The 14561-nt window shown below is 39.1% G+C and overlaps 1 protein-coding gene across 1 annotated transcript in view; it reads right to left on the bottom strand.

The window, feature by feature from the left end:
- Window positions 1–14561, bottom strand: part of COL15A1 (collagen type XV alpha 1 chain) — a 112590-nt gene that overhangs the window by 30669 nt on the left and 67360 nt on the right. The window contains exons 17-22 of the mRNA XM_066323519.1: window positions 13895–13939; window positions 11501–11536; window positions 8834–8896; window positions 7787–7822; window positions 7610–7693; window positions 1591–1656 (exon numbers count right to left, since the gene is read on the bottom strand). Of these exons, the coding sequence (XP_066179616.1) occupies window positions 1591–1656; window positions 7610–7693; window positions 7787–7822; window positions 8834–8896; window positions 11501–11536; window positions 13895–13939 (330 nt within the window). The remainder of the gene's footprint in view (window positions 1–1590; window positions 1657–7609; window positions 7694–7786; window positions 7823–8833; window positions 8897–11500; window positions 11537–13894; window positions 13940–14561) is intronic.

The following is a 14561-nucleotide window of genomic DNA, read 5'->3' as shown; positions in this document are numbered from 1 at the left end:
CCTGGATGTCTTTGGATAGAAAAAAGAGTGTCTAGTGAACAGAACAGAACAGAACAGAACAGAACAGAACAGAACAGAACAGAATAGAATAGAATAGAATAGAATAGAATAGAATAGAATAGAATAGAATAGAATAGAATAGGCTGTGAATAGAATCGCAGATTGGGATTTGTATTGGGCACATTTAGGATTGCCCTGCTGTGGTAACTGCAGAGACACACTTTAATTCTGGTTCAGATCAGCAGGATGTCTATTTCCCCACCCACTATGAGACTGCACCTCTCTCCTCACTAGGGTTAGAGCTTTGAGACTGAGGTTCAGATCTTTTTCACTGCAACTACTCTTCAAGCTACAGGATCTGCTTCCTTTTTTGTGGGAATGTGACTCTAACATCTATCACAAAACAAAAGTTTGAATTACCTTTATTCAGGTTTGAATGTGGCAAGTGGCTCATATTATCCCGGCAACCTGTTGTGTCCAGGGATTAGGGAACCACGTCTTTGAGAAATACATGAAAACACTCTCCATGAAAACTCTTTTACCATAAGCATGGCTGGGTGCAGCCACAATAACATGAAGTTGTCCTGTGGTGTAACAAGTGGGAAAGAGCCATGCTAGGCTAGCAGAAAAAGGTTACAAGCTGCTGCTGGAGCTAATGCCCTTCTTCCCAGGTCAATGACAGATTCAGTAAATATTTGTTTTGGGACAGCTGTAATAGTAAGATACAAAGTTTTTGCAAACTTAAGCTATTTAGAGTGAGATTCTGCTATTGGCTATGAACATTCTGGCTTTCCTTGTTTCATCAGGGATTGACTGTTGGGGAGATCATTGTGCTCACCAACAAGAGAACAGATAAAATGAAATACACAAACAAGAATTCACAAATGAAACAAGCTGTAAAGTAAGTAGCTTAATTTATGGTGGTTAAGATTTTGCAAATTGCAATATATTGTACACTTTTGGGTAAGTTTAAATTGACTCCACAGCTTGGAAAATGTAGATTTCTCTTTGGATCCAGTCCTAGGAAATTGAAATCATTACCAAGAAGCATTCAGGATTTCCAGTATTTGACAGAACTATTTTGCAGCTAGAAGAGAACCTGAATTTTGCATCTCTTGTTCCCTCACGAAATTTGTAGGTTTTCATTCACAACTTTACCTTGAGTGAGACTAAACTCATACACAGGAGCTTAGCTGAAGTCTCAAGCAGAACTGAGAAAAATACTTTTTATCCCAATGCTTTGTGACTTGAAAAACAAGAAGGAAAAAAAGGGAAGAAATGTAAATCTTGGTCTCTATTTTTGCAACAGTTCTACATTTCTATAATTCTGAGCATATAGTTAAGAATCCAATTCTGATAATCCAATTCTTATCCAAGAGATAAGCCAATTTCTTTATTTCATACAAAAGTGTAAAAGTACTTTGTTCACACAGAACTCAGTTCTGCCTGAAAGTACTTCCACAGAGTTTGGTGCTGAAGTTAGCAGAAACACAATCCTAAAGCATAGGAAACTCATCTCTAGTTGATACTCAAAAGGGGACATTGAAGATAGAGCAAATCTGAAGATTTAATAAAGCAGCATATACTCACTGGAGGCCCAAGCAGTCCTTTAATTTCAGTAAAATTAAAAGTTCCATTTGTGTCATTGAGAAGTAACTAAAAAAGGGGTTAAGAAACAGGTTATTTCATGTTGCTTATCTGGGGCACACATACATTTTTAGAAATGAAAAATTATCTCTTTGTAAGTATGAAAAACCAAACATAAATAAGGGCCACAGAAATGGCTCTCTACTTCTAATTTTCTTTATACATCTGGAATAACAAAACCTAGAATTTCTTTTACATTTCTTCTGTAAAGAATGCTTTCAGAAGTTTAATTACCTGACTCATGATTTTAATTAGAAAGCTATGATGCCAAATTTTGCAGCATGAAGCCATTTCTCCTCAGCAAGACAAAGATCAAATGGAGGTTTTATGCTCAGTATGCCACTGGCATTCTAAGATGGTGAATCAGTCTGAACACACTCATCCTCTGTTGCAGAGCTGAAGTTTTAATTATATTCTGGACATGTCTGCATCACACCATGCAGTGCCATGCTACGATTCCTAAGTCAGCTCTGATCACACACACCATTGTGTCTGAAACTATCTTGGAGCCCCAAACTGTGATGTGGAGCATGGCACTGGAGCCCCAAACTGTGATGTGGACCTGTGTTACCCAGCTCTGAGTTTCAAGGTGCCTGAACAGCACAGTGTAATTTCACTGCTGCAATCATGTTTCTTATCCTGGAATTGGTGAGCTCCTCATTAGCCCAGGCATTTCTGCATAACTCAATTAAAGAATCATAATAATGAAGGTGGACAGTATTTGATTATCGTCATAGAAAAAAACCACCTTATATTCAATTGGAATTTCCCTTTCTCCAGCTTGGGCTGGTTGCATCTTGTAATATTTCCATACACCTTGCAGGAAGAGGCTGCTCCCATGTTCTCTGTATTGTCTGATCATGTAGTTGTAGACAGAAACAAAGTCTCTCCTTAGCCTGTTTTTAGCCAGGCTGATTAGACCCAGTTCTCTCAGTGCTCTGGTCCCCTAACATCTTGGCAGTTCTGGATGGGGCTTGCTTCATTAAGTCAATGTCTTTCTTGTGCTGAGGATCTCACAGCTGGAAATAGTACTCCAGAAGTGGTCTTGTGAATGCCAATCACAACTCCCTGAGTCTATCAGCAGAGCTCATTTTACACCTGTTTTATCGTTCTCTTATCCACTTCACAGGTCATCAGTTTGATGCTATCAAGGCTGTAGAGACTGCAACAGAAGCTTTGCTAAAGTCAGGGTCTACAAATTCAGTGCCCATGCCTTGTCCACAAAGAAGCAGTGATTTTGATCAGGAACAAACCGCCATTAGTAAATTCATGTTGTCTGCTTCCCATCAGATTCTTGTCCTGATGTTACAATTAGGCTTTCATTTTGGTTTCAGATAGCTAACTTCCTGGTTTAAATAGATATTCCCAGTATTGCATCACATGGTCTTAAAGAACAGTTAAAGACAGACAGTATGTAAGTGCTTGCTCCACATAAATGTTTTAGGTGAAAAGATACCCTTACCTTTTTTTTTTTTTTCCTTTTTGTTTTTGGTTATTTTTTTCATTCCAATGGTCCCGTTTGACACTTTAGCCTTGTTTTGGATTCAGAAGTATGTCCTGAATCTCTTTGGAAGCTTGAAGCAGTCCATTTGTTTAGCAGGCAAGCCATGCCATCCATTTTATAAGGCTCTGTGTGAAGCAGCATATTCCCGTTCAATTGAATGGGAAAGAAAACCTGAATTTCACAAGGCCAGGACCAGGCTTTCCTTCAGGCGACAGGGATTTAGTTAGCACATGAATAAACATGTTGTCACTGAGGTTTGGCGAGATTTGAATGCCTCTTTTTCTGCCTGCAACCATGTGCACATCAACACTATCACAATATTTGTCAACATTTGTTATGAATACAGTATCCAGGAATTGAGTTTGAAACTACCCTGCTTTGAATAGAAGGTTTGACCATATGCCCTCTGGAGATCAGTTCCAATATTCTTTCGAGTCTCTGAATACTATTTTTTGAACCCAGATCACACTTCCTATCCTATCCTATCCTATCCTATCCTATCCTATCCTATCCTATCCTATCCTATCCTATCCTATCCTATCCTATCCTATCCTATCCTATCCTATCCTATCCTATCCTATCCTATCCATGTCATCTGAGCATGGCAGTGTATGGTCAGCTTTCTGTACTTTGAGGTCATGTTGAATAACTAATACAGCTAAAGCTTGCTGCTTCTATTGGGTGCTTCTTTTTGCTCCCTGTCTTCATGTTCTACAAAAACCACTGGAAAAATTGCCAAGTAAAAATAGAGTTTGGATCCTACAGGCAGCACTCCATCTCCCAGGCTGCATGAACTCTGCTGCACTCTTCAGGGTAGTATGATGCCCTTGGCACCACTCTATTTCCAGTTCTATACAGCCCAGAAAATGAACATGACATGGGCTGCTACTTTAATGACAGTAATAAAAAAGTCCTGCTGCTGCAATTGTTCTGCTTTATCTGGTGGCAGTAATCCAGGAGCCCTGGGTTTACGTGGCCCTTTCACTGTGGAATCACTCAGTATTCATTGTTTTTGGGTTCAATCCAAACTTTGGGAAAAGAATCTCAAAGGCTTTGCTGAGTTTGGAATTGGGCACATTATATATTTTACACATACAGTTGATCTGGAAATGGAAATTGTGGCTGGAAGTCAGCAAACTGTACATAATGCTGAAGAAGATTTGAAAACAAAAGGTAGGAGAGTGATGATTAGAGGAAAAAACTGTGCTCTTTAAAACCTTCTCCAGGTATAAAACTATTTATCTTTGGGTTTAGGTGTGTAAACAGCTTTAATAACAAGAATCCAGCAATATAACTCTTCTACACATTGAATTAGTTCAGAAAGTGCTGACTACAATAGTAAGGACAACATCCATATTTTCTTCACTGTTATGTTTTAGGATGATTGCATTGGTTTCTAAGCAAACCTTCAGCTTTGCATCCAAAAGGCATGAATATGGCCTTGTTAGAATTATAGAAAGAACAGACTAAACAAAATCTTTTGACATCTGCTTTACACCCTCAACATTAACCTTTCTTTGTGATTTTTGTTTCTTGTACCTAAACTATGGGTGAATAGTCAAAGATAAATGTTTACAAGTTTGAAATTTAAATTCAATAACATTTCTCTATTCAAAATTACTTTTGTACTATACCAAACTAAATTTGTGCGATAAAATCATAGCAACAAATATTATGGTTTTCTGGTTATCACTATTCCATTAATGAAAATGCACTGAGTGTCAGCAACTATCCTCTGAAATAGTGAAATAACCATTAAGGATGAGAAATATTGATTTAAGTGTTTTGGAATATCAAACAGCACCAAACAGAGGGACGCATTTTTTTAAACATCACGGGTCAGAGCAGACTTCCTGATCAATCACAGGAGGCAACAGAGGAGGCAGCAAGGACAGGAAGCCTCTGAGACCTACATTGCTGGTGGGAGCTGCAGAAGCCTGGAAATAGACAGGTTCCACTGCAGACCTCAGTTTTACCCTAATGCATATTTTCATGGTATGAGAAGTGGTTCTTGAAGGAACCAAATTCTGTCCATTCACATAGGGACCAGGTGAAATGAGAAGGAAACCAAGGTCCACTTTTCAGTGCAGGTCAATCAATGTGCTATCAGCCAGAGACTGGTGAGGTCTGGCCCTGAGCCAGAGCTGTCTATGTCAGCTCTAAATATTTCAACAGGGCTGAAACTGCACTAACTCTTTAGTTGCTTTTATTTTCATCAAGCAACATAAAGTTAGTTTAAGTGTAGCCACGCAACCCTTCTTAAGAACACTTCCTTCCAGCTCTGATGGACCAGTCCACTGGGCTTCTGTAGCCCAAGAAGTATTGTTCTTGGCTACACAATGGTTAAATGAATGACCCTGACCTGGAGAGTGTACCCTGTAGTTCACCCAGATCACTGATCTCTACTGCTCTACCCACATCAAGCCAATATCCACATTACAACAGCTGGCAGTGTTATTTGTTTTAGTTCTGCAATTCCAATTGCAATTGATAGGTCTGCTTGCAATAGTTCTTTTCCATATTTGAAGCTTACTACAGAAGATGAGAGACTGAGTCAACAAAATGCACTTGGATAATTTAATGTCTATCTCAGCAAACTTACTGCAAACAAATGTCCTGTTCTTACACAAACATTTGTGAGATAGGAAGAATTCAATGTCATACAAGGTGATGAATACTTCCACACATGCTTAATTAACTGTATCAAAATCCAGTACACCAAGTCCTCAGAGAAATCTTCTGATTAGCAGTACAGAGGATTTGATGGCTCATGCTGTACCTCCCCAGAACACCCATACTACAAATGTATATAAAGCCATAAATGCTCTCAATTTTTAAAAAAAAGCATACTTCTAATACCCAAAAGTACCTAGAGAAGGAAATGGGTTTCTGTATGGATTTGTAATGCACCTAATGCAATACAGATTCTACCGGGCTCTATACATTTCTGTAATACGTGATAAAAGTAGTTCATACAGGGGATCTGGAGGATTCAGAGGAGGTACTCTAGGTTTCTTCAGATGTAGCTACATGTTTGACAGATGTGTGGACTGTGACTATTGGAGGTAGCAAGACTTGCAGCCTCCAGCAAGTGTCATTATCTTATGTCAGCTTCAATAATCTTTTTGTGTTCTTTGTATGTACTGTCCTCCCTCTGAGGGTCTCACACTGTTTTTTTTCAAGTAATAATGAGCTATGGAACAATACATTGAGGTTCATTTTTACTGTAAACAAAGCTATTTAGTCACTGATAAATCACTGATAAGAGTGACCCACAGTGGCACCATGGCAAGGCTGTGAGAAAGAACATGAATTTTATATTAGCATTTCTATCACACTATTGAGCAGCTCCCCAGAAACTCCAACAGAATTGTGATAAAGTGTAGAGCTGCTGAAAGTCCCACTATAAGCAGGATGTTGAACAAGATCCTCATACTGCCAACATTTCTGTGGATCTATAATTCTGCTCATCCAAGACTGGGGATCCAACATCCTAGTATTCTGCATGGATTCCCACTAAATTCAGTAAAGAAAAAAACACTTCTGCTGGGTTGGGTGATATGGCCTATGGGATGCAAATGAATGCTACATTTCCTATTGGTAGCAAAAGCCTAAGTGAAAGCCCAGTTGTTCTAGTCAAAAAAGCTTATGTGTAGTTCAGCTTTATGACAATGGTGGTGCCAAGCTCCCCTTAATGCAGATTTCTCAGCTGGGCATTTTCTCTTCTTGCAATTACGAAACATTTCCTACTGCCCTTATATACATTCCTATGGACACATCTGGCTGTTTTAGGCACCTCCACCTCTCAGAGGTGAAGTTTTCTGCAGTCACTTACAGTTCTCCAGATCTTAATGTCATACCAAGCCAGCTACTAAGATTTTTGTTGTCAGCTCCAAGTGGGATTCACCCTAATCTCCAGCCTTCATTACTGCTAATAGTCCTGTTTTTCAAAGGCTGATACACACAGCAAAACTAACTGAAAATACACCTGCATCTAAAGCATACTGGAGAGTTTTTATGAGCTTCTACTATTTTACCCTTTGAGGCTTCCAGTGTCAGGGCTCTGGTTTGTAGAGTGGACAACTGTCAGGAAGTGACCCTCCCCCACATACTGCTGTGCCTCAGGTGCTTTGCTTTGTTAAATATCCCAGTTTTGTGTTTCTCTTTAGATTTTTATTTGATGTTCCAAACTTCTGCAGAATCACCTAAAGAGTTTTTGTGAGATGCTCAATATGACTTCGTAACTCTTGTAGGTAAGCTCTTTACCCACTTTCTTCCAACCTAATCTTTAAAAAAAAAATCCATTTGATACAGAGACATATTGAAATTCTTTTGTTTTGAGGAGTAGACTTATGACATGAATGTGAACAGCAGAATTTCCAGTGTGTTAACCATTTTTGCCCTCTTCTCTGTAAGGGGAGTTACAGACCTCAGCATTGACTTGACATACACACTTACCTCAGGTATTGCTATGACTGGTCCCGGTGGTCCTGGTGGTCCAGGCGGTCCCACAACACTGTTCCCATCCTGTCCTGGTTCCCCCTATTTTAAAAGCATCACATGTGGAAAACCCATATACTAAACACTACATTTCACATAGGTTTTTCGAAAAGAATGAAATCCACACAATCTCACCCGAGGTCCTGGATCACCCTTCTCTCCTTTTGGACCCTGCAGGTGATAAAAAAAAAAACAAAAAAAAAAACCAAAACAAAAACAGAAACAAACAAACAACAACAACAAAAAACAACAACAACAACAACAACAAAAAAAAAACAAACACCACAACAACAAAAAGAGCGTAAGTGATTTAAAAGGGGAAATTGTGAAATGTGCTCTCCCTTGCTTCACAAAAAACACAGCAGTGAATTGCATGTAGAGAATGATCAAACCCCAGCTCTCTCAAAGCACACATGGGACCCACAAGTTTCAACTCAGATCTTCTGAGGGCTTGATGTTTAAAAGTATTTCCCAGAACTTTTGACAGAGTTCATAGACTTCTAGAAGCAAATGGGCACAAAACATTTCTTTAGCTGGGAATTAATCCAGTGAACCTTTCTTTCACTGCACTGAAATCAGCCATCCCTGGCTGTGCTGTCCTTTTCCAGCATCAACCACATCAGTTATGTCTGGGATTTCCAAGGGGACCAGATAGGAGAAGACAGGGAGCTAAACTGTCATCTTTCAGACAGCTTATTTCTAAGCTTGTTCAGCCTCTCTTTAGAACTCCCTGTGCTGGAAATGCAGACACTTTGTCTGGCGCAAGTGAGAGGAAGGCACCAGGAGACAAGCTGTGGGACTTCCTAAGCAAAGCAAAGCACATTGTAATCCTTGAGGGTCTTAAGCATGAGAAATACATTAAAATCACCTATGAGCCTGCTGACTTTTCTCTAATTAAAGGAAGAGCTAATTTCTGAATAATTAAAAGCAGAAGGAGCACTGAGGAATCAGAACTAGCCTCTGGAGATGCCTGAATCTCTTCTGACTGGTGAGGGAGGCATGAACAAAGTACACTCTGCTACTGCATTTTTTGTCTGAGGTAACTGCTCTAGGTTAAGGAGGACAAACACAGCCCCAGCTCATCACACTCTGCTAGCAAGCACTGATCCTACTGGTCCTTAAGAGGTAGGTTTGAGAGCCAGTGTGTTTTAGGTGATCACAGATTATGATAACCCTACTCACCACTTTTCCGGGATGCCCAGCAATGCCAGGAGAGCCTGGTTTTCCGTCTGTGCCTGGCATTCCCTGCCACAAAAACCATACCGTTATTCTCTCTGAGAACTGAACCTTAAACTGGATTCAGTATCAAACAAGCAAGAGGCTGCCATTGGGGAGGGACATGATACAGTTCTCAACAGGCTGGTGGGCAGGTTTGATGGAGGCTCATTGTCTCATTAGTCATCTGCTCTCTCCACTCCTCCTGCTCTTTCCTCCTCTCCAGAACAGGCTTATGTTTTTTTTTTTTTCTCCTGCAGCTGCAATCATTTTTCACTGCTTCCACCCCTGCTTAGCAAAAGGGTGAATTTCATTGCTTTCCCCCAAAATACATTTGATCAGTTATTTCCACCCTTCAGTTAAATGACTCTCAAGCTGGAGGAAGAGAAAGGATGTAGACATTGGCATTGAATGTAGACAGGAGTCAGTATGTGGGGCAAAAATACAGGCCTGTATACGACTGCTGAGGTCTGACAGCTACTCTGTTCTATGGGAAAAAACAGAAACAGTAATGATGATGCAGTTTGCCCTGAGAAAAATGGATAAAAGAAGATTATAATTCTTAAAGGACAAGATAAACAGTGAGCTATACCTTTTGCATCTGTTTTTCTCTGCATCATATGAAAGAGCAAAGGAAATGACACAGAGCAGCCTAATGATTCATCCAAGGGATCAATTACTCCTATTAGCTTGTTTTTGTGGTGGGGTGTTTTGTTTTGTATGTGGGTTTTGTTTGTTTGTTTGTTTGTTGATTGGTTGTTTCTGTTTTGGTTTGGAGGGGTTTTTGAGGGGTTTTTGGGGTTTTTTTTTGCTTTGAGAGTTTTTGTTTGTTTGTTTTTTGTTTGTTTGTTTGTTTGTTTTGGAAAATACCCTTTTGTTTCCAACTTTTTTTCTCTGCTTGAAGAAAATATTTTTGGGTTTTAACAGTAGATAGTACCACCATAAGAGATTTAATGTGCCTGCTTCATTAAGAAAGGATATTCTCATTGCTATTTCTGTTTTTTTGTCAGTGATCAGTGAAGCATGTGGGTCAGGAATAAAGTATGATTTCTGAAGTACTCTCTTCTTCATTTTAGAAGCAATTTTATAGACAAGATAAAGGGTGTCTGAATGCTAATGGAATTTAGGCATCAAAGCAGCTAGAGGGATTTTGGTGTCTGCATGAGCAGTAAAAATGGTACTTAAATCTTGGTACTTACTTGGGACGTAAGTCTCTCAAGTGCTTATGGAAAATCATAAGTATCTATCTACAGCAAAGGTAAGTGGGGAGAAGAAATAACCTTGGACCAACAGCATTTTTGCAACAGAATGTTGTCACTTCAGGCACGTTGGTACTTGCAGGACAAGCTTCCTACCATTACAAATGCTGAATAATTTCTCCCATTAATTTTCCTAACAAATATAAATGGGAAGCAAAGATCCAGGATAGGTAAGATGTTTTATTGCAACGAATGTATCCAGAGACATCCTTATTTCTAACTCCCTTCATATTTTAAGAATATAGCTCATTGCTCAGGTATAAGAGGAAAATGATATTTTTTAGTTTGAGGCTTAAAGAGACATATTGCTTATTTTTTAAATGACCCTGTAGTCACTCCACCTAAAATAGACACACATTTCAAATGCATCTATCATTTAAAACAACAATAATTACTAGAAAAAGGACCTCAGAAGAAAGGACATTTAGTCACAATAATAAAGAAAATATTCTATAGTCTCAAACAGATTAACAAGAGTTAAACCACTGTCCTGTGTGTCACTGCATCAGCTTTAATTATCATGCTGACAAATATCTATGTGAAATGACAACACTCAAAATATGTACAGCAGATGGAATTTATGGCAAGAAGAGTCCTGCTACATTGTTGGTATTTTTAAAAAATAAACAAGCAGATGCTGCTAAAAGACTGTGATAATACTCTTGTAAACACTCAGCAAGCATAACTGCATTTATCTTGTTTCCTAGAGAAAATTTTTATTTCAGAGCTGTCCCAAAAGCAGGAGTAGGATATTTTATTTTATTTTACTTAATTTAATTTAATTTCATTTCATTTCATTTCATTTTGTTTTAATTTTCTATGAGTCACATCAGCGCTCTCTGCTGGCTTATGCCTGCAAATGACACTCAGTTTAGACAGGGACCAGCAAGGAACGGCGCAGTCCCAAACAGGGGCGGGCTCCAAGAGGAGTTCAAAGGAGACCAGGCAGAGATAATGATTGACATGAGCCATGACACAGATCTGTGTCATGGGTGGGGGCACTCTGGTGTGGGGTGACAGCTACACATCACCATAGGAAGGAACGGGGCAAGTGGAACTTAGTTTTCTGTCTAAACTTTGCTGATTTTCATCTTTGTTGTGGTGAAAATGTAAAGAGCCTTGCAAGACGCCTTTGAAGAAATGTACTTTTAGATGCAATTTTAACCACATTTTAAGCAGAAATTTTAAGCACCAGGTTATACTGGCTCCTGATACTCACAATTCACCAGAGAAAGGGGTTTGTGAAGCCATCCTGGGCTTTAATATGCTGACAGATACAAGAAATGTTTATTATCCCCCAAGTGCATTAAGAGATGAAAGGAAAGATAGGAAAGAAACAGCTGAGGTGTTAGATCAGATAAAATAAACTTCCCACCTTTGAACCTGGTGGACCTATGTTGCCTCTTTCTCCCTGAAACAGAGACACAGTAGGGCTCAAGTATTAGTGAGCAGTAATTGCAAGGATTTTAAACGTGTGCTGCTTTCCTTAAAAACAAAGGAATCAAATTAAAGAAAATTATTAGAAAAATACAGCATATTTTTGGTAAAGTGATGCTCAGCACACATTTGTGATTTGGTTCTGGGATCTTAACCACCCTTGTCATCCACATCTCAAGAGTTTGTGGTCATGACTCATTATTTTTGCTGAGCACCGACCAAGCCACATGCCTGAACCTTCATTTTGATATCTGAAATCAGCCCATGGTAATATTCCCCAGATGTACCACTGCAGCCATGACCTCGTGCCTCCACAAAAGACTCACCATCTTCCTCCAAAACAGCTGACACAGTCCCCCCACACTGCTGCTCTCTCCACCTACCCAGGCACTGTGTCAAACCACCAGTGAAATAATGAACACTATACTGTTCCTCCTTTGGGACGGATCCTGCAGGATTTTGGTGCTAAGTAGACACCGTTCCTCAATTTTGTAACAGACAGAGAACATTTCTTCGGAGACAGAGAATATAAACTGGAATAAATCAGCCATTGCCTCAAATGTTTGTGCTTACTGCTTTTTGGGAGTTCTTAAATTCAACAGTGTGTGAAGACTGTAGGCTGTTTTTAAATGAAAACAGCTCTTCATAATAATAAAATTGAAAGCAGAATTTGGATCCATGCTTACTTGATAGGAAAGAAAAAAATTGATCATAGCTGGTCTTCTCTGACAGCTGTACTCGTCTGGAGTATTTAAAGGACGAAAGATGCATGAAACAGAACTACACCTTCAACTCCTCGTGATGCATTAGCTCTCGGATTTGGGAAGTGGGTGGTTGTTGTATTTTGCCACTGTTGCTTAGTGAAGTCATTTATAATCATGAAAAGTGGGTGTAAAATTCATTCCCATGAGAATGATAGTGTATTAAAGCCACTTTATATTAATTTTGCCTTAGTGTACCTGGTTTTGTAAGATGTCAGGCAATAGCATGTTCCTTTCTGTTTCTCCTGTATCTTGGGGGTGAATGACTCATGATTAAACCAAGGTGATAGTGAAGTCTCTGGCCAAGGTTTATGACTTTCTCTACCACTCCAGCCCATTTCATAAATTCTAGGAATCATGCTACCTCAGTTTCTGAAATCTTTGTGAAACAACATTTCTTAGAAACAAAATTTCTAGCTAAGGGCAGAGAACCAGTTCTTTAAAAAAAATGTATTTTCAGTGTGAAGACTCGGCACCTACTCATGTGCACAGAGCAGCATCATGTGAGAGCACATCTATTCTTGCCAGTCCACTGCAGTATCACTCACCAACACATGCTGTGCAAATTGCCATTTTTTCCCTCAAAAGTTACATGCTCCAGCAGTAACAAGAGTAGTACCCAATGGAAGGACCTTTTTCAGCCCTAGAAGCTGAGCTTCACACACTCTACACAGAGGGGCCTGGCCAGATCTTTGGTGGCTGTTGTGCTAGGAGTTAGGTGCATTCCTAGTGTTATTGCCATCAATGGGAATTGCTGTCAGTGTCAAAGTCAGTGATTAGTGCTGGGTATAAGTTCAGGGGAAAATTTCATGGGGAGAGGATGGACACTACTGCATCTCATCTTCCATTTCCTGCTCTTTCAATGCTATCATTATTTCCCAGAGCAATGAAGATCTCAAATTTCTTTGACTTCACATTTAAGGTGTTGTCATGCTGTACTATTACCCTGAATGGTACTTGAGCTGTACATAGAAATAGGAAAAGCTTCTTCCTCTTTAAGTACCCATTCTGCAAATCTGCCCTTTTCTTCTGTGATTTTTCATCTCTCCATTTTTTTTCCCTCATGAGTTACACAACCAGTAGCAGCATCAGAGTGGAAAAATTCAGTCACTTCTAAGCTCATAAAAAAAAAACCAAGGCAAAGTAGCCATTGTTTCCCTCTTCTTTCCCTGAGCACCTTCCAGAAGGTTTTCCTATCGCCTTCTGGGATCAGAAGGCCGCCTCATGCAGATTGCTTTTTCAACAGCTTACATGTAACCTCTCAGAGACCAGAGTGACATATAAATGAGCAACGAAGAGAAATTGCCGAGTGTCCAAAAAAAATTTAACAAAGATGCCATGGAATGCAATAGCCCAGTTAGTATTTACTCACTGCTCCTCTTGGTTGTGAAATAATTCTAATAATACGCATTCTGCATAGATATCCAGTGTAAATGGGAACAAAATTTGTCTCAACTTAATCAGCATATGAAACTTAAATGAATGCTGCTATGTTCAGGCAAATTCTGGGAACATAGGAAAAAAAAAAAAAAAAGCCAAAGCAGTATAGGTTATCTTTCAGGTGTTTTTACCTTTGGTCCTAATGACCCATGCTGTCCAGGTCTTCCTGCAGAACCCTATAAAAATACGCTGAATTTACTGATAAATCCACATGGCCCTTCAAAATAATTTTTTTCAGAAAAAAATTTAACTCACAAACAACTGTTACAAAAAACAATGCTGGAGACCTGTAGTATTAGCAGAGAGCAATAAAATGTACTTTTTCTTACAAATGGAACTTTAGCTCTGTCACTGCATACTATACATAATTTTAGAAAATATTAGAAATAAATTTATCCAAGCGCATTTGTTGTGATGGATTGCTTTCAACTGCCTATAATTTTTTGAATTTGCATTTTTGGCTAAAGTTAAGATATGCTACCAGTTTAGAGGCAGCAGTCTTGCTAGGTTTAAGGGCAGTTTCCCAAAAAGTTTGTTTCAAAAGACATTTGGAAATTCAAGTTCATCTCATGTCTGTATGGTGACACGGGTTGTAAAGAACAATTATGGCTCTCAGATGGTAAAATGGACAGCAGTTAATTATTGGTCATTGTAGAAAGGTGAATAGAAGAGAAAGGAATTCAACAAAGTGATTGAATTGTCTTTATCTGGAATATGAAGGCACTAATAAATGTTAATGCTAAATAATGAGAAGACACCAAGGAAACTTTACACTGATCTGTGGAAGAAAAAAATAGA

Source organism: Sylvia atricapilla, chromosome 1 (genome assembly GCF_009819655.1).
Source record: "Sylvia atricapilla isolate bSylAtr1 chromosome 1, bSylAtr1.pri, whole genome shotgun sequence".
In the NCBI taxonomy this organism is placed as follows: domain Eukaryota; kingdom Metazoa; phylum Chordata; class Aves; order Passeriformes; family Sylviidae; genus Sylvia; species Sylvia atricapilla.
The sequence above is the reverse complement of the archived record's forward strand: the minus strand, read 5'-3'. Positions and strand labels throughout refer to the sequence as shown.